The following is a 26,600-nucleotide window of genomic DNA, read 5'->3' as shown; positions in this document are numbered from 1 at the left end:
GTGCTCTGAATGAAATATGCATGACAAATTGGCTTCAGAGAACACAGAGCAGGCAGGCCCTCTGAACCTTTGCACAAAAGCTCATTGAAATTCTTTTCATTATGAGTGTGGCACCACAGAGAAACAGAGAATGAGACGGACAGACAGAGAAAGATGAGTATAATGATTTCTGATTACAGAGGCAGGAAGAGCCTTGCATCATGTAAGGGAATATTATTGCAAAGAATTATGCAATTTCACAGCTGGAAAAAGTCAACAAAAACACACATACACCAGATAAGCATTTAAACATTTTATTTACAAATGTTACGGTTTGCCTCAATGCCATTCAGTATGATATACTGTATTCCTCACACGGAAACCTGCTTATGTGTACAATCCATCTATCAGTGAAAACTCCAGATAAGTGCTATCCAAGTAGACGGTTTTTTAAATATATTTGTGAAAGATTTCTATTAATTACTTCTCCCTGTTACAAACGAAAAAAGGCACATCGACACGATAAGATGATCGACAAATGAGTTAATACCACAAGACTTAGCGCAAAAAGAAGCAAAGACGATCCTGCAGGATTCCTTTAAAACTCTCTAAAACCTCTCAGTGAAAACATCTGTCTCAATAATCTTAAAGACAATTTTGACTAGCTTCGTGGCTAAAACATTTAAAAACTCTGGTGCATGCAGAACCCTTACACTTTGTACAACAGTAATACTTATTATGATATAAACACATTAAAGTACATTATGTTTTTGCAAGCTTACCCTCTCAATCACACACTGGAAAAAAAAAGTGAATATAATTCTCATCAGTGAGGAGATTTTTAGTCATAAATGGAAGTACGTCCAAACCACACGTCCCAGCTATTTGCAATGGCTTCAATGTTCACTTAAGTGTTCATGGGTTGTTGTCATAAGTAGTCTCTTCATCAATCTGCTGGAGTATAGTCACATCACATAGAGGTTGGCTGGCCAGCTGAAAGAAAACAGCAATATTACACTTAAAGAAGTATTTCACTGCTGGAAATAAGGGCTTTTCATTAAACTGGGCTGCCTATGCTGTGGAAAGAGGCAAATACTTGTGAAATCTGTGTTATATGACCAGAGAAAATTGAGAAAAAAGGGCTGAAAATGGGCTGTGGCATTTACTTTTGCCCCACAGGTAGAAAACATACAACTACCAGAATGCACTGCTCCACACCAGTCTAAAGAATACGCCTGCTGGAAGGTCAGGGCTCCCACGAATCCTTATAAAGTCTTAAAAGGCACTGAATTCATTTATCTAAAAACACTGGCATTAAATTGACTTAATCAAAGTCTGAAAAATGCTCATACATGGGAAGCTGGATTGTATGAATCATGTTTTTCTGACGTTGCATTGTAAAATATCAAAATAAATGTTAACATTCTTCAAATAATCTAATAAATTCCTTTTCTGAAACTCGTCATGATGGGACATGATGGATAGTAGAATCATCTACACGTACTGCCCACACTGCTACGATAGAAATCTGGTTAAAAATCAGTAAAGTGTCCTTTTAGAGAGAGCAGAAGACACACTCACCTTTAAATCGCACGTAGCAGGAGTTACAGTAGAGCTGTTTGTTTCGTATTCTGACTTCAGCCCCGGCTTCCGATCCTCCGAGGTCAGACTTACAGTCGATACACTGAGGGAGTTTGGGAAATGGGATAAGTTAAAGAGCAACTGATTTAACAATAAACTGTCCGAGTCCAAAGGTGGAGGGATGAGGACAGACAAAAGCCCCTTGATCGTATGTATAGAAAGAGAAAAATGCAGAACAAATGAGAGTCAAAGGACAAAGACTGGCAGAGTGGATCACTGTTCAGATGTAGGAGACAAAGCTCAAGTTAGGACCAAAGTTCCAGGACGGATCAACAATAAAAAGTTGGTAAAAACAAACAAAGTGAAGGAGGAGTTGATTAGTTTGGCTTGCAGGTTTTGGCACAGGAAATCTACTTTGCTCAGCTGTGAAGGACCTTGAGATTCACCAGGATTCACCAGGTTAGTAATAAAAGAAGTCTGGAGTGATCAGGTTAGCTTTTGAGAATCGGCCGAGTTGTGCAGCTCTGAAGGCCGACGGGAGTTCGGCTCTCACCTTAAAACAGCCCAAATGATAACAGAGCCCGAGGGACTCGATGATCATGGCTGCTCCCTTTCCCAGCGGGGCGTCACAGAACGTACAGATTTTCTTGCCACTCACTGACCTGGATTACAAAACGTAAAGCTGTGATTTGAGAGGCGACCACACATGCATGATGCATGTATGTAAGCAAACACACACAAAACTCCGGTTCACACGGGTATACAGCGGGGTTAAAGTGACAGATCACCTGTTTCCTACAGAGGCCCAATTCTGCCACTGTGATGACTAAAAATATCTTGTAAGTAATTTTAATGAGACACTCAAAATAACAACTTGGTGTCAGAATTTACTAACCCAGAATTTTGATATACTAACTCATTTATCAAATTACTTCGAGATAATAAGTAATTATTTTAAGAAAGTTTCTCATTATTCTGAAAGTCACTTATTATTATAAGATACTAACTCATTATTTTTAGAAGGTTTCTCATTGTTTTAAGATACTAAGTCATTATTTTGAGAAAAATTCTAATGATTTTGATTTACTAATTCATTCATTATTTTGAGATACTATACTTAAGATATCAAGAAATAACTTTGAGACCCTAAGTAATTATTTTAATAAAGTTTCTCATTATATTGAAATACTGAGTTAATATTGTGAAAATGTTTCTCAATATTTTGAGGTACTAAGTTATCATTTTGAGAAGAATACTCATTGTTTTAAGATACTGAGTCATTCTTTTCAAAAGGTTTCAAAACATCTTATTATTTTATGATAATAAGTCATTATTTCAAGAAAGTTTCTCATCATATTTAGATAGTAACCCACAATTTTGATTTTTATGAACTCGATATTTTGAAAAGGTTTCTCGTTCTAATGATTTACAGGATCTTTTTCCCTATCACATTGACAGAAAGGTTTCCAATGTTGGCCTTCAGTAATATAAATTCTGGTTTAATCATGTCCTCTGCTTTACAGGGAACAGAAGCTCCCTGATGACCATAGCTCTATGAAAACATTCAGTAAAATACGGTGTTTCTTCATTTTAATTAATTCAATTGTTTAGTCACCTACAAGAATTTCTTTATTAATGTTTTTGAATTAAATGTTTTGTGCCATATATAAAGTATTTTAAACATATTTATTTTAATATTTCTAACCAGAGTAAAATAATAAGAAAAAATAATATAATTAAAAAATAATCATAATTTTAACATGGCAAAAAATACTCAGCAGTTTTAGCTTGACTCTTAAAATATAAGTTCCAACACAAAAACAAAAAAACTCAAAACAACACTGTATGTGCAGGTGGAATTAAACTGGGAATCTGCAAAAAAAAAATGTACAGAAAAGTCAGAGTTGAACCTGTCGGCTGTGAAATGCAGAGTGAACGAATGAAGAAAGTCACACGAAACAATATCATCTACAACATCATGTTATAACACTCAGTAGAAGAACAAGTGAAAAAAAAAAGAGATTCAGCTTCCCTTCACCACCACTCCTCATCCAAACTCATGGTCAAACAACCACCTGGACTACGATTATGTAACCCCGTATACCAGTGAGAGGTTAGAGGCGGCTTGCTGGGGGTGTTAAAGCGAAGCAGCATTGTTAATTTTACCTGCTCCGCTGCTGAGGGGCGCCTGCCTCAGACGTCGGCTCTGGAGAGGTGGCGGGTGACGGGGAGGAGGGTGAGGGGGAAGGCGACTGCCGGGACCAAGGGGACGAGGGGGTTCCTGCCCCACCTCGGAGGGAGCTCATGGAGTAGGAGGAAGGCAGAGTGGAGGAGCCGGACCGCCCGCCACCGTAAAAAGAAGAGCTGCCAGAGAGGGCAGAGTGAGGCCGAGAGTAGTTTGGGATGTGAGAGTTGCTTCTGGGTGTCCAAGATGAACGCCACGAGTTGTAGGAGGCGTCCAAGTTGTCAAGAGACTCGCCTCTGCAAAGCGAACCCACGCCACACACCATGTTAACCCGTTAGTAGAAGCATTCAAACTGTCTGGCTACTGACTGTAACTGTTGTTTTTTTCGTTCAAATATTTACTAATGGGCCAATCAAGTCTGCCAAAGCAGAGTCAGAGTGGTAGCCAGACTAATAAATGTTTTAATTCAGGCACACAACAGGTTAACAGGATATAATAAGTGTGAAAACCCGAACACCACCACACCAGAGATGGGAATTTGTCCTCTTCTTCATGCTGGGTGGACTGTACCTGCGCATGGGTGGCACATCCTCCGTCTCCTTGACAGTGTTGGAGGAGCGCTGGCGGATCCAGCTTCCGTCCGTCAGCAGCGACGTCTTCTTCTTCATCTCATTCAGGATCTGCTGCCGCTCCAGCTCTGCCTGCGACAAGGACAGCTGACCCTTCCTCTCACCCGGTCCGCTGCCCGCCACTGCAACCAGGGAGGAGAGATAAACTCAACATCATGCTGCGTGAAATGAACGTTTCTGGGAAGTCAGAAAAAGATCACAACTGGCGGAGAACTTGGAGGAAATGGGACGGAAGGAATGAGACTGTGAAGATGTAGATTCGGTGTTTCCCCAGACTTGAGAATTTTTTATAAAACAACTATATAAATAACTAAATTATGGAACTGATCTGAGAGAAATCGCCCTGCAATCACTGAGTTGAAGGAGCAGTGAGTAGGATTTAGTGGCATCCAGCATGAGGTGTGAGCTCCCAGTTAGGATTCCTTGAGTGTTCATCGTTCAGGAGGTTTTTACTGGGAGCTAAATTATCAACAGAGGTTTCTTCCTCTTCAGAAGAAAGGGACCCACTAATTTAAACTGATGAAAACACTGAAAAATGTATTTTTATGTTACACAAGTGTTTTTCTGATGCTGTTCGACAGAAGAGCGCAAACATGAATTTCCCTGTTTTGAACCAGTGTTTGGTTTTTCTGCTCGAGGTAGAGCTCCGATTCTCTGCCCGAACAGATACTTAAGTCACCATAAAATATTACTGGTCACACAAAAATATTGTGATACTATGCTGTATCTTTTTCCCCCCACCCCTAATATATAATCTATTTTTTTTACATCAGAAATTCTGCTTTTTAATAGGACTCCTGCTCAGAACTGCTGCCGCTTGGACAAAAACTGTGTAGTTTCAGGTAGGTCAAAGCTCTTGCTCTGTGCGTCTGTAGAAACATGGCGGTAATATATCTCCTTGATTCCCAAACACTGGACCTTTAATTGGTTTCGCTGCATTTAATTTTCTGTTTGGCTGATTCACCATTTGATTGGTCAGCTGTTAATCAAACAGCTGTAAGTTCTGATTCGCTGACTGATCTGCTGATCAAAGGCGTCACAGAGAGCGGACGCGGCGCCGAGCCCACCTCTCTCTGGCTCTCTGTATCTCATGGCATTGAGGATGTTTCTCCTCTCCATCTCCAGCTCTGACGCAGCCCACTGACTCTGGGCCTGTTTGTCACGTGCACTCCTCACCTGCTCCTCCAGCAGCCAGTGAGCCATGCCCCCCGGCTGCACACACACACCTACAGCAGAGCACAGCCCACATATATGCCCAACAATATGCAAACATTGAGTAATTAGCAAAATAACCAGAGTTAAGAGAAATTAAGGCCGATATCTAAATGCTTGCTGTTGCTTTCAATCCAATATATCACTTTTTTGATTAAAGTTAAACCCAACAGATGGAAAACACATTAAATCAAGAAAACTGACCTTTTCTCTGAGGTTTTTCCTCTTCATCAAGCTGGGAAGTTGATTTAGATTTCGCCCTGTCAAACAAAAGAAAAAAATAAATACTTACCACCATAAAAAACACATTTTTAAACATTTGACATATTGGAAAGCCACAGTGAAAATAGTTGTAAAAGGAAAATGCTGATTGCAGACCAATCACAGGTAATTCCCGTCTCAGCTGGAGACCTCACCCACTTTCTGGAGAACGTCCAATTTCATTGCAGTTTATATACAGAGATGTTGTTTGAATGATTTGGTTCAAAAGGGAGCAACTACGCGGTGAATACCTCGACTCATCAGCTTTACAGTTAATATGTGCCATTTTTGTTTTGTCCGAATAAGAGTGCTGGAAATATAACAAAAGAAAAACACAATTTTTACCGCTTCAAAGACACACTGCATGTTAAATTTGTATCTGCTGCAATGCTACATGAAGTATGTGAGTGACAAATCGCTCCCGTTTGTTGGTGTTGGTGTTTGGCAGGGCCGCGTGCTTGTGAGACACCGTTTTTGCAGTTTTTGGTAGATTCAGGCAAGAACAAAGTGTGTTGCCAAGATAACTCCTGGTGCAGAGGATTGAAAAAGAACTCAGAGAAGGTGAGCTTGGAGCTGAAAATGTGAAGAAGCTCACATGAAAGCAACATTTATCAATTTAGGAATAAATAAACACTGTGAGAGCTGAAGTCCCACGATTTAATATTTACATACAAACATTTAGTAAATTTATTTTAACACACTATAACATAGTTGTGAGCAGATATAAGGACATTTAAGGTACTTTTTTCAAATTGCAGTATTTGTCAGTAAATATAATTTCTCCTCTGAAGGCATATTTTATATTATTACAACTGTGTTTTACTTTATTGTCCTTAATTATCTTTTAATAGCAGGCTCCACTTATGGGTACCCACGGGAGGAACTGTAATCATTGGCAAACATTTTAATTTAAAATAGCGCCTCATAAACCATTTATTCATTTTTTATATACTGTACTTCTTATAAATACTAAATTGGACCTAAAATAGTGTTGCCAAATAGGGCTGGTTATTGTTTAAAAAATTAGGATACCCATACTAATGCCATAAAAAAACTGAATGCATGTATAGTTTGACTGGATGAGTCTTAGTACTGGTTGGTACTGGGTTATTTTGTTCCGTCCCTTAAAGGTAATGATCCTGATACTCAGCCGTGTTGCCAATACAACCCATGTTACTATGAAAAATTATAATACATTTTCATTGTAAGATAATTTTGTTAGGTTTTATTAATCATTAAAACTGGTTATGAAGAAAGCGGGTTTTGTTAGTTTTAATAGCTGATCAGCTCAAAACAGAGAAGAAGCATTTTCTTTAAAGGTATACTATGCAGAAATTGTCGACTGTTGTTTGTGAAAAAGTATTGCCAGTGAAGGTGAAAGCCAACACCAGAGATGTCTGCTTGGCGTTTTGGTGCTGTGTGCTACACGTTAACAGGTGGGGCCCTTCTGTACCAAAGTCGAGGACTGAATCTAAAGGTGATCACGCCTTTGCCATCAGGAATCTGTGACTTCTTTTAAATCACTTCTTAAAACGATTTTTAAAAAAAAAACTCATTTGATGTTGTCTTTTTTTATTTTTTAAGTATTTTATTACCTTTTAATTTGTGGTTTTATTGCTTTTGTTGTTTTAAGTCTTTTAATTTGTATTAATTCATATCGACATTTGTGTCATGCATTTTTGCTTTGGTTTAAATTAATTAATTATTCTTTAAATATTTTTATGTCCAAGATATTTGTAGCTCCCTCTTGGATGTGTGCTGTCTGCCACCTGATAGTTACATTATAAAGTCCCGACCTCACCTGTGTGTTGTGCCCGGAAACATTCTGAACACAGCAAAATAAAAAGAAAATAAGAAAACAGAGGCAGAACGCAGAGTCTCTGCAGAAAAAGACACCGCCACAAAGACAGTTTGACAAATGCACTCCTGTACTAACCTGTCTGCAAAGGACAATGACGGCTGGACATTTGCAAAGCCATGGGAGCCAGCAGCCCTTTGGTGAAGGTTAGTGTGACGGGAGAAGTGGGGGCAAGGGTTAAAACGTAAACATGGAGAACAAAGCACATGCACACACATTAGTTGCACGTATGTTAATGCACAGACGATAAAGCGGGTTATGTTTTCCTCTTAAATGTGTTATTGTTAACGTGTGACAGACGAGTGAAGTGTGATGGTGGAGCAGTGTCTCTACTGACCACTGCTGCTGCTCCAAGGCTCTCTCCCGCTCTCTGCGCTGCTGCTCTGCAGCCTCCTGCCTCCTCCTCTCCTCCTCCCTCTCCTCCTCTCTCCTCCTCTGCCATCTCAGCTCTTCCTCCTCCCTCCTCTTCCTCTCCTCCTCCGCCTGCCTCTCTCTCTTTTGCCTTTCCTCCTGTAGACGTTGCAGCTCCCTCTCCTCTTCTTCCCTCTTCCTCCTCTCCTCCGCCTGCCTTTGGCGCTCCCGCTCCTCCGCCTGCCTTTGGCGCTCCTGCTCCTCCGCCTGCCTTTGGCGCTCCTGCTCCTCCTTCCTCTTTCTCTCTTCCTCTTCCCACGGAGCAGAGGAGGGCTGGTTCACAGGAGAGAGGGGGGAGCGTGGGCTGATGCTGTGGCTGTTCACTTCCAGGCTCCCAGACTGCAGGAGAGAGGGAAGGACAGAAAAGAGGAAGCATTTACCACATGATTGCATGAAGTAATCTGACCTCCAGGAGGAACTGCAACAGTAATGGAGAAACTTATGTCATCCCCCAAAGTGACAAACCAGCAAGTATTTAGAAATCCCGATCAAAACGGGAGTTTTTGTTGCAAAACTATTAGTGGGAAATACTTCCATTACGGGAAGCATCACCTCACATGTTGTCATGTAAAAATCCACGATATTAATCTGCTCTCGCTTTCTGTCTTTTCAGGAAATGGACTGCTGTACAATTCTAGAAATTTCAATCCAACAACGCAATGAAAGCTTTTTGGATACATTTAGAAAATCTGTTGAGGTACCTGACACTAAATGCATCTCTGTTTCTCTGTTTGGGATCGGAGGACACTAATTTTTAAGTCTTGGAAGTGAAATTATTTCTCATTCTGGTTTCATATACGACTGCAGTTGCCCAGCAGTCCAGGCTCTGGACAATCTGATACCTGCACTCTGTTATATTGATCGAGTTAAAGCTTAGTCATATCAGAGTCTATGAACACAGTGATAAAACTGTATTTGCTAACAATGGGTTTCCAAAGTGTTGCGGAGCCCATGTGGTAATATCCTTTATACTTTCATGTTGGTTTTTAATGCAGTGAAATCTAAGGGTTCAAAGGTCAAGGGCATTCAATATTTACAAAAACATTTTTTAGCTTTGCCCCTTACATGTTAAAAACAGTGTACAAATAATCTCTCACAGTGTAAGAACAATTGTCTGCTGGAATCAAATTCAAAAATGGAGTATATTAAAAAAACAACAATGAAGTTTATCATTTTAAACATTAAATATCTTGTCTTTGTACTGTATCCAACTGAGCATCGGCCAAGAAGGATTTAATAATCATGATTTAATAATCATGTTTTTGTAATTGAGGTTGTACTTTATGGGAGTAAATTCACTTTTACTTGAGTATAGATTTTCAGCTCTTCACCCACCACTGGTACTAAACTGAAAATGTTTGAAACGTGGCTTTAGTGCCGTGAGTCAAAACATATGCCTACCTTTTAACCCTTCAAAATCTGAGCAAATTGGTTTAATTTCTTTTAAAAACATGGGGAGAAGGCAAGGAGTAAATTAAGAAGACATGGCCCAAAATTAGCAAAATATTAGATTTTTTTTCACCTAAAAATATTTTTAAAAAACAATACGAAAATGACCTAGAACTTTTTCTGCAACCCTCTTTTTTAAAATCATTTTTTAGGTAATTTAATTGCCCATACTTTTTGAAAGAAATCAAACCATTTTGCTCAGGCTTCAAAGAGTCAAATAGCTTGTGAAAGGCGTCTGAACGCAGCACAAAAAAAAAAAAAAAGATATTAATCCAGGTTTCAAAGGGTTAATATCCTCTGGCAGGTATTATTATGCCATCATCTCTGCAAATACAAATACTTTTTGTTACCTCTTGTTGGGCTTCACTCTTGGCAACCTCCTGCTGAGCTTTTAGCCATTCCTCCTGCAACTTCTCCTGGTCACGCTTATATTTCTCCTGGATTAAAAAAAAAACAGGGAGAGAGGTCAAAGGTCATGCAAATTAAATGACCTGGATGCACACTCACACACAAAAAATATATTTAAAAAATGACATAACTATATTGTACAGTACACTGGGAAGAAAAACGAAGTAGATCTCATAGCTGTATTATATTCAGACAATTCCAGGCTCACCTACATGTTACCTAACCATCCTGAAAAGTTGATAAACCTAGAGAAGCTTGCCCAGGGCAGGAAGTCTCCCTGGCACATCATGAAATCAGGCCGTGTATCCAACAGGGAATAAAGACTGGAGGAGTAACAAGCCTTCCCGGCTGCAGCGCTCTGCTTGGACACCTTTGATCTCCGTCCAGAAATAGACCCTCAGAAAAATGTTTTGACAGGATTCTACTACATTTAAGTTGGATCCTCGACACATGCTTTACTTTGAGAGCTGCCAGAGCGCTCTGTAAAGTTTTCTGTTTTGAGCCCATTAGGAGCAGGCGGCTTTGATTGTGAGGACTTCCTAGCCCGTCATTTCACGCTCTGTTGCCTCGTCTCATTGTCAGATGGGGCACAGACAGATTTCCAGATGGATGTTGTAGATCAAATGGATTGTGAGGCTGCTTCTTGTGGTATTTTCAGCTTTATTAATGGACTACACACTCAGCTGCCAGTTTGTCGGGCACACCTTGCTAAAACAAACTAATGCAACAGTCCTGAAATAAATCCGTTATGAAGGTTTTAAAGTTGTTTTGGTGGAAGCTTTTTCCGCTGTTGAACTGTAAAATGTTTTACTGAGAGGTGTTTCTTATGTTTTATCTATTGTGTTTATATCGATGAGTGCAGACTAAATACAGGAGTGTTGTGTGTATTCAATAAAAATTGGAATATTGTCCTAGTCTTGGAATCAGAGAAAAACTTGCAAGGAAATGCAAGGAAGTAGACATCTGTCCTTTTTTTAAGGGTTATTTACAAGTACAAAGGGAAATCAGACAGTATAACAATATTTCAAGCTATTTCAAAACGCTGCTTGAAACAACATGTTATAAAACAAAAGCAAAAATACAGACTATCAGAACATTCATTCAGTCTTTTTATACTATTTGATTATCTATTTCTGATGCTTTAATAGTACTTTTTCTTATCTTCCTCCTTGTGTGCCGTCATTGTTTTGTGATTTATCTGAATTCTTGCAGTAACAGAGAAATTGAACATTGTAATCTCCATGAAAGTAGGATTTATTACAGGGTTGATATATTACCCTCCATCAAGGGTGCAGGTTTTGTTTCAGCATTTGGGAGGACACGTGTGAAATAGAGGGTTTCCAGATCCTTTGACAGAGAGTTCTGAGCATCACTCACTCAGTATCTGCATTAAGCTTAATTTCCATGCACAAATTTGTGCCTTTTCTGCATCAATTTTCGGTGTGCATGTCCCCTATAGTCCTCTGCTACATTATGTTTTTACTGGGGAGGGGGGGCAAAGACGCATGTTCTAAATATTGTCCCCTGCCCCCAGAAATCTACAGCTATGCCCTCCTTTTTTAGCTAAGTGTGCCCAATAAACTGGCAACCGAGTGCAAATTGTAACTTGACGTCACCGCTACACGAGTTTGCCTTTAGGTACCTGTAGGAGGCGCTCCTGCTCCTTCTGCCATTTCTCTTGTCTTCTGCGCTCCTCCTCTGGGTCCCAGGACCAGCGGCTGGAAGACGGAGTGATTGAAGGAACAGGAATCTGCAGACAGTGAAGACAGACATGCAGTATAAACATACATGCTTACACATTCAATCTTGCAAACAGTTAAGACTTGTAATATCATCAGAGTAACTGAACTGAGAAATTAGCTGATGATGATTTTAAAGTAAAGCTTGAAACTACAACAAAGTCCATTTTGGAAGTAACTCCACTTTGGCACTTTTGATACAAGGCAGCTGCACTCAGTGGTAGAATAAGACTGAAAACATTTACTCAAATACTGTTGCTTAAGTAGAAATTTTAGACACTTTTACTTAACTTGAGTACTTACATTTTATGGCCCTTTATACTTCAACTCCACTACATTTTGGAGGCAAATGTCCACCACTTTTATTTTAAAGCTTCAGTTACTAGCTCCTTTTTCAGTTTACTAGTGCAAAATACAAGATCAACTGATAAATTATATGTATTATTATAGGTTAAACTACTCAGAAGAAATTGAAATTTGCTCAACATTTACCAGCTGAAACATTACAGATACAGTATGTAACCTTTATGAAAATACTTTGCTTTCATATTTGCTGAAACTGTTGCTCCATCTACTTCTTTGTGGTTGTAATCTGCAACTTAACCACTAGATGCCACTATATTCTACAAACGTCTCCTTTAAGTTAAATATCTGAGCACTTCTTTCATCACTGCCTGCATCATATCAGCTACCAACTGTATGACCTAAGTGACTTTATGGTACTCTAAATACATCTTATCTTTAGAGCCTGAAACTTTGTCTCAGAGGGCTTTATAACTTATATGATACACAACACAATCCATCTTCAGAATGTTGAGTGTTTTACTTTCATAAAAATGAAAGCTCCCTGCAATTATAGTTGATTAATTGGGGCACTAAAAGGCTACAGAAGCAGAGTCAACCACTGTCTAAATACACTGGGAATACAGTTCATGTGAAATTCATAATAATGAGTCTAGACTTTGTAATATCTGGTTTTAAAGAATGTTGTCATGCTATAATAGCAAACACAACAAAACAGACAAAGGCTGTCCTTCATGCACTGATGATACTACTCACATCTGGCATTGCAGACTCCGATCCTCCTAAAAAAGAAAGAAAATGATCTAGTCAATATTTCTGGAGTGCACAGGCGGAGGGACAGAATAGAAGTAAACCTCAAGGCCATTTACTTCAGTAGCGCAAAGTTGACAGGCTTATTAAAGTTTCAACTTGATTTTTAAGTTAAGTGCCAATCCGTCATTGAAAATGACATTTAGAGCCATAAATGGTAATTGATGTTTTTAACAAGCCCAGAGCGACAAAGGTCAAATTTCACCCACTAGGACTTATTGATTCCCTCAATTCAGGATCACCCACTTGTTGACATTTACATTGGATGCCAGCCCAATAGTTCTGAATGGGAAAATCAATAAACTGATTGTGAGGACAAGAAGATCAAACAAACTGGAAGAAAAACACACACTAGCAGCATGCATACTTAAGATGCATTCAATTACAGCACAGCCAGTCTGAAATACAGTTTAATTCATGCATGCCAAGAGAGCAACAGGAATGCTTTAAACTTCATGCGCAGCAAAAAGTGTAACCATGTGTTAAACCTGGACACCGTTCAAAAAACACCACAAACACTGCAGGATTCAAAGATTTGGATTTGTGGTTGGTACGCTGGCGTAGAGTCTGACATGCTGTTCAGCCTTTGGAGCTCAACCTGTTGCTTTTATTCACAGACTGTTTCATGTTTCCTTTTCATTTTTAATGGGGTTTCTTCATCAACACAGAACAAAAAGTTGGAATATTTTGTGATCGTGAACCGATGATTTTTCATCTTCAAAATATGAGTTAAACAAAGTTTGGTTTGTCAGGAGACAATTCCTTTGCCCGTTCAGATCCCTCGTCCAATTTCTAGGTTGTCTAGATCTGTGATTATTCTCATCTGCATCCACCCAAAACTTGTTTGATGCAATGTCTTTGAGCCAATCAGTGTGTTTCACATCATCTAAATGCTAAAATATACATGTTTCTATTTTCATGCAAAACCTCATTCAGTGATGTACTGCATGTTAACCATTCATTAAAATTAATAAATTCATGATGTTTTTGTCAAAAAGAGGTCTGTTACGATCATTTATTGTCAGTTTCACTATTTGGTGAATTCTGCACTAAGATTCTTCGTCCATTGAAATGGATAAGGAAAAAAAAAACACATAATAAAGAACTCAAATAAAAAAAATAATTTAAAAAAAAAAACGCTACTGATTTATGGGTGCATTTACAGTAGAAATCCACTACCACAAAATTTTATTGTTTGGAATATAACTGGTTCTGAACGGGTTAAATAGCCCCCAAATATTCATAGACTCCCTCGGTTTGAAAAGCATGTCAGTGTCCCAGGCTGCACCAAGCGAAGGTGAGGTTGCACTGCACATTCAACCCTGTTTACCACAGAGGTAGACCAGCGCACTGACACTGGACCCTGAGGCACCTGAAGGAGGGAAGGGGCACAGCACAAAGGTTACGCACCAGCACCAAAACAAGAGCCACAGAGGAACCTATTTTCATCCTGTCAGCTCATAATCAATTGATAAAAGGTGACTTATCAATTGAAGACGAGACTGTGACTGATAGGAAACATGCAAAAATCCTTTTGGGAATCTGAAGAATTCAGTGAGATAAAAAGCACAGAGAACCCAGCCACCAGATAACACAGACGTAGAATTATGAAGACTCCTGATTCGGTCACTTCTTTTTTACCTTGTTCAAAAAACTCTGACCTCCGTTTTAAGTTTTTCAAAGATATGGGTTCTGACTCTACATGAGAGATGGAAAACAGGATACAGTGAGATACAGTGGAGCAGAGAAACAAGTCTTACCAGAGGAATTACCACCTTACATTACTTATAAGTGAATTACACACACAGTGAATCTCTCTTAGAGGGACAGTTCACCTCAAAATAAACAAAAAATACAATTTTTTCCTTTTACTTGCAGAGCTATTTAGGGGTTTAGATTGTTTTGGTTTGAGCTGCCAAATGTTGGAGATATTTTCCCTCTCTAAAACATAATGGAATTAGATGGTACTCGGCTTGAGGTGCTCAAAGTGCCAAAAAAAATTGCAGATCGTCAAAAATAGGGCCGATACCAAAACAAATGTATTTGTTGTTTTTGTTTATTTAGTTCTTGATGTTTTTTTCTCCCTTTTGTACCAGGGAAAGAAAGAAATCATTATTCATTTATTATTATTTATTCAAGATCTTGCCAAAAACTACATTTTACAAGACTGCATTTGAAAACATTGTGATAATATTATAATTTACCTTCACCAAATTCTCATTTTTACTGAACAAAGCTTGAATGCATCCATGTATAACTAAATGTAACCTCCATTAGTTGCTAGCTGTTAGTTTCACCTACCAGCTAATTCCTCACAATTTTAAGTCAAATTTGTTGTTCACAATGTAGCATTATCGGGCAAAAAATAGGGTGTGTCCCCTGTCCCCCTGAAAAATTACATTTGGAAAGACTCAACAGCAATGTCTCTTTTTAGAAATCATGACCTGATTTCCTTAGATAATCCACAAACCTTGCTGGGAGCAGTTTCATATAGGAACTATTTTCTTTCTACCAAACTACATCCACTAACTGTATCACCATGTAGAAGGAAGCATTCCCTTTTTTTGCAGCACTGAGCTAGCTAACATTACAGCTCAGCAAGGAAGGAGGCCATTAATGTTTACACCTCACTGTCATGACTATGAGCCTCTCCTCCATTAGTAGACGCACGTATCCTTCTGCGTCTTGATACTGTTAGTGGGTGAAGTTCTATAGACAGAAAATAGTTCCTTCATGAACCGGCTCACAACAAGGTCCGTGGATTATGTTGAGTAACCAGGTTATGAAGAGGCATTTAGTTTTTCAAATGTATTTTTTAGCGCTTTGAGCACCACAAGCCGAGTGCCATCTAGTTCCATTATATTGGAGAGAAGTGGTCTGTGCAGCTGATATCTCCAACACTCTGCAACTCACACTAAAACAATCTAGATGGACAAAAAGCGCCACAGGTAAGAAGAAAAATATGTATTTTTGATTTGGGGCTTAACTTTCCCTTTAAGATCTAACATAATCATATCTGTCAGATATTATTTTTGTTGCATCATTTTGTTATGTAACACAGTAAATGTTCATCAGTGTTATTCACAAAAGTCCAGTTTTTGCAAAGATGTTTTCTGCAAAACACAGTAAACAAAATGAACCCCCCGCACACACACACACACTGGTGTGTTTGTATTCAGTACAGATATAGTTGTCAGGATCAATTCCATAACCTTTCTGATTGTGTGCTCTGCTCTTTACCTTTGCTCCTCATGGTCACCGGCTGCTCCCGGAAACCTCCATTAACTCCGTTTGAAGCCACATCCTGCGGGGAGACATGGCGGGGTGTACGCTCATTAAAGCTGCACAATACATAAATAAAACTTGATCAAACCTGAGGTCATTCTGGGTCACTTACAACAACTGGGTGGGCAGGGGCCTCTCTGGACGGCATCTTTTCCACGGAAGCCCGTGAGGTGAAATCCAGACTGGAGCTGACAGCGTTTGTGTCGGTGGAACCTAGAAGTATCGGATGATCCATACTGGTCAGATTGATGGTCTTATGGCTTTTAAATGGCAGGGAAGGTTGATCTCTGTCCCAGTCTGCACGCAGACAATGCAATGGCAAAAAAAAATTGGATGTGTGTTTGCACATAAAGCCACGTTTTCTGTGCACGCGTGTATGTGAAACCCAACATTTCACACAGAATCTATTTACATAAAGGACACTATAAAGCAAGGGACAAGGTTGCTGTTATGGTGTTATTACGGAGAGCAGCAGGGTGTGACAGAGAAACCTTCCCCAGCCATGCAGCCTATTAAAGCCTTCATAAACCCGCACAGTGTTTCTAACAGGCTCACGACCGCTGGGCCACACTCAACTATTAACAAGTACTGTGTGTGTAACAAGTACTCTGTGTGTAACAAGTACTGTGTGTTAGTTCAAGGGAGCTACTCTGGGTGGTTTATTATATTTGGAAGGTGACACTGACGTAGTTGGAAAAAGTAAGCCTGTTATACTAACACTGTGAAAACAGCACACTCAGAGGACCGTGGACCCGAACCGGGTTAGTTCTCCACAAGGAAAACACCGCATGGATACAGAGAGGAATGCTGACCAGACAGAAAACACAGAAAAATAGAAGAAACTACCAGAAGAAATAAAACAGAAACAGGATAGGAAAATGCACACAGGAGAGAGAAAAAAAACAACCCACTGAGGTCGACAGTCTTCCCTTGTCAGATGAAAAAAAAAAAAGTAACAAGTCCTTCACCGCTTAGCTGTCATGAGATCATTCATGGATGATTTCACAATAGTTTACGGACCAATTTAAAGTGTCAAAACTGTTTAGCAACGCAAGCAGCATAAGCAGCATTGTCAGTCCAGGAATGCAACCCTTACAGTGGTTCAGTTCACTCTCTCGCAAACACACGCACACACACACACACACACACACACACACACACACACAGATGACTCACTGTTCTTGCCATGATGGCGTATATCCATGACCAGACTGCCCTCCTGCAGAGCCTCCTCCATGTGAGACTTCCAATCTGTGTAGCTCATTTCTGCCACCTGGTGTCCGTTCACTGTCAGCACCTCATCTCCGGTCTGAAGCTGGCACATCTCTGCCGGGCTGCCTGCACCACACAGACGACCATGTTACGTACAGTCAGGAGGATGTGTTGGCATTAGAAGTATTCAACAAAGAAAAATGCAAATTTATCTTATAAACTAATTCAAACAACCAAATAAGTTTTTTAAATATTTTTCCATGAAAATTACTTTAACAATTATAAAAACATTTCTCTCAATCAATTAATTGTTTTAACTGTATGTATATATGTTCATATGATTTGTGTGAATAAATCTTAATTTGCACATTAGGTAGTAACTCAAGTTACTGAATAGATTTAGTGGAACAGAAAGTGAAATAACTCCCTCTGAAGTGTAGTGGAGTTTACTCATAAGAACAATTATTTTTGTCATAGTTGTTTTAGTATATTCACTGAAATTGAATTTACAAGAAATCATCACAATAAGAAAATACAGAACTGATGTCTAATTACAGTTTTAATTGATACCAGATGAATCCTCCACAGACAGAATTTATAGTTTATCTATTCAACACTTATAAACTAGAAAAAAACATACCAAGCTAAAAACTGCAACAAAGCCCTTGTTTTAAGTGTTTTGACAGTGACATTCTTACTTTAAATGTTTAAGATAGAAATGTACATTTTTACAATGTGTTTTTGGTGACACCTGAAATTACACAATGCTGGGAACTACTGAGAGTCACAAGCTGCCTTTTTCAAAATGTTTCTCCACATTTTTCTTCCCCCCTTGTTAACACAGCAGGACAGGAGTCTACACGCTACATTTCTGCAAGAATGACGTCCCAGTATCAGCAGTAACTGCAATATAAGTGCAGTGCAAAGGGGCGGCAATGAGGTAGCCAGCGGGATACACACACGGATTCACATGCACAAACATGCATGCGTGGCCAGACCGTCTTCCACAACAAAGAACAGAGAAGCTCGGATTACAACACATACTGAGGGAGTGAGACTTTATTCTCTGTTCAGGGCTCCATTCACACTATATCTTTGCATAGCACATAGATGTCTGCTACTGTATTAATGCTCTGAATGTTGTATAGAGCCCTTTTAACAGTTTTATGTCTCGTTGGCTTATTTGTGCATAAGATGGTTAATTACAGCATTGCTCATTTATGTTCTGTTGTTCTGTAGAGAATCAAAAAAGTGTGTCTTGTGGTGTAGGACGGAGGCGCAATCTTGTGAGGTCAAAACTCCAAAGTGTGTGCACACAGTCTAAAAACAAAATATTTTATAATATCCATGTGTGTTAGTGGTGGTAGTGCATCAGAGTGTGTAACCCAGCCCGGGCCTACCAAGTCACACAGTATGAATCTATGCTGTTTACTGTAATTAGTTTGTCTTAATGGTGCTGCTTGACCTCCGTAGATGGCACAGGCAACACAGCACGATCCTCACAAGATGGCACCCGAGTCCAAAAACTACAGCACGGTGTGACATCAAGTTCACATCCAGCATGCTGTGTTGCATGGCTGCTTGTGCTGTGGATGAAGTCATTGTACTGTTGCATCAGTGTTTTACTTCTCCCTGCTGTTCTGCACAATTTGTGCACTTATCACATGTACAGTGGTGTAGTGGTAGTTGACGAGGACGGTGTAATACAAGGTATATGTGTTATCAAGAAGGAAGTGGATATATACTGCTTTATACTGTAAATGGCCAGATAAACAGGTGGGTATACCCCATATACCTGCATATACCCTCCACGGCACATGTGTTCTGTCATGCCAAAGGACTAAAGCTGAAAAATAACCAGTTGACTGACACTGACACGTTTACAGTAACGTGTTTTGTCCTCTTAAAAGGGTGAGTTAAAGTGACTCTCCATTACACTGTAGATTCAAACTGTTGTGACAGAGCTCATGCATTGATGCTGGGTGTTACTGAAACGTTTCTAAATTCCATGAGTTGCTGTGAAGGTGGAAAAATCTGAAGAGAAAGAGAGGCTCAGACCCAGCAGATCTGACCCAGATAGATGCTGCCCTACATAGGTCTGGCATCGCCACTGCAATGGACTCGAAAACCTGCTGACAACTATCCAGCAAGCTGCGAAATATAACAGAGTCCAGGCACTGAATTCAAATATTACTACTGTACTGTATCTGTGTATACATCAAGCAGCATCAGTGAGAGTGTGACATGACCAATGCCTGTGTGATCTGTTTGTTTCAACCACTGGGAACACTGGAGTTCAAGCCAGTTTGGCTGAACAGTACACATTACACTGGAAGGTGAATAAAGCTCATACAGCCATACAATTCAAATCCCTTTTGTTTGAAGGTGTTTCTCTCAGATGTCTTTGTTGTCGTTACCTGGCTGGATGGACGTGACACGAGCTCCTGTCGAGTCCCAGGCTGCCTGGAAACCAAAGTCTCTGCTGCTGTTGGGTTTCTGGTTCAGGCTGATCCGCCTCTCACAGTAGTTCTCCTAGAAACCAAATGCCAACACAAGTGAGTTAATAGGAAAGAGAAGACAGGCAATAAGCAACTTAATATGACGCATCCCACAAATTGCAACAAATTAGTAAAAGGTGACAGGAAAATAGAAAGTTATCTAAAATTGGGAAAAATAAAAACTTTATTTCTAATTATGAAAATTATTTATTTACTAGGGTGGTCAGCGTTAATGCGCTATTGGCGATGCGATTAAGAGCTGTATTTAACTTGCTGTACTGGCTGAGTTTTAAAGCTACCATAAGGATGCTGGTATCATCACACAGACAGGAAAACTTTACGCTTGTCACAGGCAGTTTTTTGCTGCCATTTGATTCCTAATCAAGAAAATCTGGTTAGAATGGCTTCAGCTTGTTAAGAAATATGGCCCTGACTTTCCATCACTCTGGGGATCAACATGTCAGGTTTTGAGTCTATGCATATGCAGGTCTGCCTTGGCAAGAAAGCCTTTTATTAATCATTTATGGCTGTTGATTTAACAACAACTGATTACTATTCTTTAATTTCTGCAGCGCAGCATTTTTAAGCAGTCGTTATTTAAGAAAAGAGGTTGAAGCAAAAATGAGATTTAATGACTCATTTGGGTTCATTTAACACAAAGCTAATAATTTCAGTGACTGTTCACAGTCAGTATCAAATAAAACACGAGTAACAACCACATTATTCAGTACACGCGCTGATACCTGGCTGGTTTCTTTGGCTGGAGCAGGACTGAGCGGTGCTTCACTCTTGACCTGCGGAGGGACAGGTGAGACGCTCTTAGCTGAGGTGATGCTCTTCGCTGTGGTCTTGTCTTCTTTCTCCTCTTCCTCCTCCTCATCCTCACTGCTCTGGGCCGAGCTGGACTGATTCTCGTCCTCAGAGGTCATGAACTGGTGATAGCGGCTCGGCACCGATGACTTCTTGGAAACATCGGTGCCTCCATTGACTCGCTTCTGAGCATCATCCATCTGTCCAGGGTGAATGGAGATTGTCAAAGAATGCAGACTTTGAGTTTAAAAAATAAAACTGAAATGATGATTGATTTAAATCTGTAAGAGATCTTAGCTGGTGAATGTGATGTCAACTCTATAAAGGAACAGTGTTTATGATTTAGGGGGATTTAGTGGCATAGCAGTGAGGATTGAAAATTGCAACCAGCTGAAACTTCTCCTGGTTAGAAATCTTTCAGAGTTCATGGTTCAGGAGGTTTTGACCAGGAGCCGAATTATCTGCAGAGGTCTCTTTCTCTCCAAAACAAACAGACCTGATGATTAAAATGGGTAAAAACACCAAATAAAGCAGTTTCAGGTTACAAATCAATGTATCTCCAATGCTGTTTGGCACGTCTTAGACGGGCGGCAACCCTAACGCCTGCTAATTTGTGCTCAACTATTTTCTGTGATAACTTAAGATCCAAACATTCAGGAGGTTTTTATCGGGAGCCGGATTGTCTGCAGAGGTCTCTTCCTCTCCAAAACCAACAGATCTGGTGATTAAAAACACTAAATAAAACAGTTTCACATTTTTTTAAAAAAATCTGACTTCTTCAGACTTTGCTCGTTGTGGAGGGACTGCCTAACCAACTGGCTGATGGAAAACCCCAAAACCCAAATGGGCCTATCTGCAGCCAGTGTTTGGTTTGTTAGCTCTGGGCTACAGTAGAAACATGGCGGTGTAACATGACATACTCCATGGACAAGGACCTGCTCCCTGTAAAGATATAAACGGCTCATTCTAAGGTAACAAAAACACAACTATTCTTATTTTCAGGCGATTATACACTAAAGAAAACAAACTTGTCATATTATATTTCATTTCTGCCAGTATCTCCCCTAAATCCTACACTCTGGACCTTTAAGTGAGAGTGAAAAAGTTTCAAGATTTCACAATTTTCACCTAACTTAAGACTGTAACAAAAATGGATGTGAGGAAGGCTGAAAATAGCAGCTCTGCCAGTTGAGTTAGCATTATAAAAACACTGGCTTCATCCATTATTCACACAGTAATCAGATCGGACTCTTGGGTAACATCGATGCGCTCAAAACAAATAACATATAACTGTACCTGACCAACAAGATTTCTTACTCCCAAACAACTCCTGCCCTCCAGATGCCCCTTCAGCCTCTTTTGCTACTCTGGTAGTCTGCGTTTAGTCGTAGAATAATCTAGTACTCACTGTAAAGGCTCGGGGGAGTGAGCTGAGGCGGGACGACTGGGTCCCGAAGGGCCTTGGCGTGACAACTGAGGTTAGACGTGCGCTATCCGATCTCTGGTAGCTCCTAGGGAGGGAGGCAGAAACCCGAGACACCCCTGGAGGCTTGGGTTCCATTGAGCTGGGCTGTGGTTGTTGTTTGTACAGAGAACCAGAGGAGGGGGCCCCCACCTCAGTCTGTGTGCCCGACAATGGGCGCCTTGGCTTGGGCACCTTTTCTAGGGAGCTAAAGGAGGACACGGTGGTTGTGGTCTCCTCTGGCTTGACAGTGCTGGTGGGTTTTGAGACTGGACTTGGCTGTAAAGGTGCTGGAGGCTGGGAGCTGGGGACAAAGCGGCGGCTGCGGGGAGTGATGGTAGTCGTGGCGTCGCTGCCTGCAGGACTGTCCACGGTGTCCCGTGAGGTGGGAGGGGAAGCTGCCCTGCCAGTTGCTGGGGAGGCAGCGGGGGGTTCGTCCTCTTTAATGGGAGGCTCAGAGGGTTCAGATGAAAAGTATGGAGTGTCAATGGTGTAGCTCCTGGCAGGAAGGGTTCGGGTACGTGGGGAAATGACGGGTTTATCAAACACGTCTTCGTCGTCCAGGTAGGATAAGGATCCGAGACCGCTGCCAATGCTGTTTCTATTTTCTCTGCAGATCAGAGAGGGGAGGAGGTGGGGGGTAATTAGGAAAAAAGAGGACAGTGAGGGGTAAAAAAGACAAGGATAGAAAGGGGAGCAATTTAGGGAGATGAAGGGTAGAGAGTGACAGGGAGGAAAACAGAAAGAAGAGCACAGGTTGAAAAGATAGAGGAGGGGCAAAGAAAGGGGAGGCAGGTTGTAAGCCATGATTAGATTACACTTTCACACTGACTGAAGCCACAATTACAGGCTCTCCTCATGCACTCCTGCACAAATAATCCTTTGGTCTGTGGTTAATACTGCAAAACTTCTCATGCACACCTTTTCTTGTATTACCTTAGCAGAGGATCCCCTCCGAGGGTAAAAAAAAAAAGGCATTAAAAAAGAAAAAATTTAGTTGCTTTTTGGTGTAATGGAAAATAAACTAAAAGTAATGCTACAAATATTTATAGAGCTATTTTCCAGGTATTCAAAGACACTAAACATAAGTTAAAAATGAACATAAAATTGGAATACACTAAAAATACACAAAATTATTTACATATTAAAAACAATTTTGAAAAGGTGATAAAAAAAATTATTATTTTATTATTTTTATTTCTTAATAAATAAATAAATAAAAATAAGAAATAAATAAATGAAATAATAATAAATAAAAATAAAAATATATAATGTATATAAATTAATACAAATAAATAAATAAATAACAAAAACTACAATAAAAATTCATTACAACCACACATAATGTATTATCAAGAGTCCCCAATCAGGTGCGTTTTCTCTCACCTCCCCTCTTGCATCTCCCTGAAGGTCTTGGACCTTCTGTTGCTGCTGCTGGTGGTGATCTGCTCTATCTTCTCCCTCTCCTCTTTTTTCTTCACTATGTCAGAGTTGACACTCCTGCGCCGGGTCTTCCATTTACTCAGGTCCTGCAGCAAAAGTGAGCCTAGATCACTTCATGCACTATTTTGAAACAAGCTTAGATCTAGTTGAAACAGACTGGTTGTTTTGCATGGCATGACGGTTCAGCTGAAGGGAAGTTGAGAAGGAGAGAGAAAGACAAAAAAAAGGGCTACATTTGAAGGTGTTCTATTTGTGTGCTTTAGGCTCCTCCCGGCTCACTTCCCCTGTGTATTGTGTGACCTAAATGCTGCTTTAAGACTCCATTATTTTGCCATGACACCGATCAGACACACCACTGTCACAGCAAGTCGTAAATACGTGGGCAACTTTTTATTACTCTTAATTTATCTGCCTAAGAATGAGCAACACTGTATTTTGAAAACTATTTCTCAGGAATTTCTTGCACCCTCAAGTCAACTTCATGTGGATTAATCTAGTTATTTTCATTCTCTGTCTAATATCCTCTGTCTTTATTACATCATTTAATGTCAATTATGTTATTAGTATTAACAGGATGTTGCATTTCCTGCCACAAACACTGATTTGGGAATGAGGACAGTTCATAGCCAGAGGGCAGTGCTGCACCAATCAGGGTCTGCCTCCGTCTCTGGCTTCTGTCTAAACAGCTCTCTTTTCGCCCTGCGGCCACACCATAACACCTGCTCTCCTGCTGATCCTTCAGATCGTGCACTCACCTTTCATTTCTGTGTCTACTTGTCTTCATTCATATATCAAGAATGGTGGGAAGCAAACTGATATCATGAGTGTTAGTGTGGTTATACTCACATCCTGCCACTTATCCTCACTGTCCCTCATCTGCTCACGATACTTCTGCAGCTCTTCATAGCGAACCTGCCGGATGATGGCGGGGTCGACCTGGATATCGTTAGTCGATTTACTCCTGCGGAAAGGAAGAGTTAAAAAGAGTTTAATAAAAAGAGTCCAAGAAGCAGCTCAAATGAGAAGTAGAGGGGATGTTTAGTTTGCATGTCCTGGCAGAAGCTTCACACAAGGTAAAAAAAAAGTTAGCAAAATGTAAAAATTAATTCAACTGCACTTCAGGTATGCATGCATGCACCATCTTTTGCATCAAACAAGCTGTAGGAAAAAAACATTCAAAATTCAAATGGTCACATAATGTCCACCTTGCACCTCCAATCCATTTTTTTGGATGTTGATGTTGAAAACAAGTTGGATTCGACTTTTAAAGTGATAGTTCAGATTTTTGAAATTAGAGCTATATGGCTTACTTATCCATGCTCAGTGCATTACAACCAGTAAATGTCAGTTGCCACGCCCCCAGTTTGGAGAAGCAGGCAGGGGTCTGACACAGAAACTAGGCGACGTACTGGTGCAGATGGGGGCCAGCAACAAAATGTACTTTAGCCACCTAAATAATGTCTCACCTAAAAAAATCAACATCAGTTTAAGTGTACGCTATGGTGAGAGTATTTTTTACATTGCAGATGGACAGAATTTGTGACTGGAAAGTGAAGTTGTTATATCGCTCTCTTCATAGCCAGACTCCATTGAGAAACATGGTGATTTAACATTGCTGAACACAGAAGCTGCAGGTCTACCGCTGCCTCAATCAGTTAGTTATTTTGTGTTATTGTGTGACTTTAGTGAATCCAAACTAATCCTTTTAGAAGCCACAGTCACACAATAGCAGAAGCAAAATAACTGATCGTGGCAGTCGAAGACCAGCAGCTACTGTGTTCAGTGATGTTAAATCACGGATTTTCTCAATGGAGTCTGGCACTGAAGGGAGCAATGTAACTGCTTCCTTTTTCTGTTGGAAATTACCTTCTGACATTAAGATAAAAATGGAAAAATTCTCTCAAAGCATACACTTGAGCTAATATCGATTTTTTTTTTTTTTAGGTGGGACTTTTTTAGGCGGCTGAAATGCATTTTATTGCTGCCCCCATCCACAGCAGAAAATTGCTATGCTTCCATGTCAGACTCCAGCCTCCTTCATCAGACTGGGGGGCTTGCCGACTGACACCTACTGGTTGTATTGCGCTGACCACAGATAAGTACACCATACAACCTCACTTCCAAAAATCTGTACCATCCCTTCAATCTGTAACCAAGTGTTAGTTTGCAAACACAGCACACAGATCAACCACATAAAACTGTGGAGTGATGGAAGCTCAGTGTGTTAGTAACATCCCATCATGCAAAAGAGCACTCACAGCATTTGGAATAATTCACTCTTTGTTTTCTCTTACCTGTGAAGATTTACATGTGTCTCTTATGGCTATCAGGCAGCTTATATCAGTGCTCAGTCATAACTCTCACTGGGACCCACTACAGTTTGGGTGGATGAGCCAGCATATTGCTGTTGCATGCATCTTTTCACTTTGTTGCTTTGTCAATAGAGCTTTGTGGAGCAACGACACACCCCTCCCCCGACACCCTGAACTTGGCCGCGTGCCATACAATACACTGTGTTGTGTGTCAGCATTTAGCAGCGAGTGAGTGAGAACAGCAGCACAAAAGCAGGGGGCAGCGAGGTGCGACTGTAAGAGGCCAGAGCAAATGCAAACGTGCCACATTCCTGGGAGCCCGTATCAACTCACCCGTCGATACTCTCTTGCGTTTGGTGCTGTCTAGGAAACCGGAGAGAACCACACACAACAAAGTCACATTCCTGCAGATGGAGTCTTTGACAGTGAGTCTGAAAGTGCTAGAGGCCAATTAGAGACCCTCAGAGCGGCTCATCCTCAGCTGGTGGGCTACAAATGTGTGTAAACTCAGCTTAAACATGCTGATTTCCATTTTACTCTCAAGGGATGAACTGCTTTTAAAGGGAGAGTTTGAACATTTTAAAGTGGGGTAGTGTGAGGTGCTTATCCATAGCTAGTGTATTACATACAATAGCTGGCAGAGGTGGGACCGAGTCATAAGTAAGTCTTCTCATTCAAGTCCCAAATCCTACATTATGAGTCCTAAACAGGTTGCCACATAAAATGGCATTTTAAAAACAGGGTATTACATTT

At 40.3% G+C, this 26,600-nt stretch overlaps 1 protein-coding gene across 12 annotated transcripts in view; it reads right to left on the bottom strand.

Moving 5' to 3' along the window:
* Nucleotides 1-277: 277 nt before the first annotated feature.
* The window catches only part of lmo7a (LIM domain 7a), a 77,483-nt gene continuing 51,160 nt past the window's right edge, over nucleotides 278-26,600 (bottom strand). For 2 of the 12 annotated variants that reach the window (XM_088083452.1, XM_088083453.1), the window contains 23 exons: nucleotides 26,181-26,210; nucleotides 24,382-24,496; nucleotides 23,479-23,621; nucleotides 22,039-22,702; nucleotides 20,564-20,830; nucleotides 19,740-19,854; nucleotides 17,287-17,448; nucleotides 16,223-16,407; nucleotides 16,066-16,129; nucleotides 14,467-14,523; nucleotides 14,156-14,197; nucleotides 12,772-12,797; nucleotides 11,616-11,723; nucleotides 9,916-10,002; nucleotides 8,043-8,455; nucleotides 7,784-7,840; nucleotides 5,791-5,846; nucleotides 5,442-5,600; nucleotides 4,316-4,496; nucleotides 3,727-4,041; nucleotides 2,114-2,222; nucleotides 1,561-1,663; nucleotides 278-972 (listed from right to left, as the gene is read on the bottom strand). In XM_088083452.1, the coding sequence (XP_087939578.1) occupies nucleotides 950-972; nucleotides 1,561-1,663; nucleotides 2,114-2,222; nucleotides 3,727-4,041; nucleotides 4,316-4,496; nucleotides 5,442-5,600; nucleotides 5,791-5,846; nucleotides 7,784-7,840; nucleotides 8,043-8,455; nucleotides 9,916-10,002; nucleotides 11,616-11,723; nucleotides 12,772-12,797; nucleotides 14,156-14,197; nucleotides 14,467-14,523; nucleotides 16,066-16,129; nucleotides 16,223-16,407; nucleotides 17,287-17,448; nucleotides 19,740-19,854; nucleotides 20,564-20,830; nucleotides 22,039-22,702; nucleotides 23,479-23,621; nucleotides 24,382-24,496; nucleotides 26,181-26,210 (3,481 nt within the window). In that variant the 3' untranslated portion in view covers nucleotides 278-949. The remainder of the gene's footprint in view (nucleotides 973-1,560; nucleotides 1,664-2,113; nucleotides 2,223-3,726; nucleotides 4,042-4,315; nucleotides 4,497-5,441; nucleotides 5,601-5,790; nucleotides 5,847-7,783; nucleotides 7,841-8,042; nucleotides 8,456-9,915; nucleotides 10,003-11,615; nucleotides 11,724-12,771; nucleotides 12,798-14,155; nucleotides 14,198-14,466; nucleotides 14,524-16,065; nucleotides 16,130-16,222; nucleotides 16,408-17,286; nucleotides 17,449-19,739; nucleotides 19,855-20,563; nucleotides 20,831-22,038; nucleotides 22,703-23,478; nucleotides 23,622-24,381; nucleotides 24,497-26,180; nucleotides 26,211-26,600) is intronic. The other 10 variants (XM_088083458.1, XM_088083463.1, XM_088083456.1 and 7 more) reach the window with 10 other exon arrangements.

This window comes from Plectropomus leopardus, chromosome 10, assembly GCF_026936395.1.
Source record: "Plectropomus leopardus strain MGB_pleo_1.0 chromosome 10, ASM2693639v1, whole genome shotgun sequence".
NCBI lineage: Eukaryota > Metazoa > Chordata > Actinopteri > Perciformes > Serranidae > Plectropomus > Plectropomus leopardus.
Note: the sequence above shows the minus strand (reverse complement) of the source record. Positions and strands in the feature narration are given on the sequence as shown.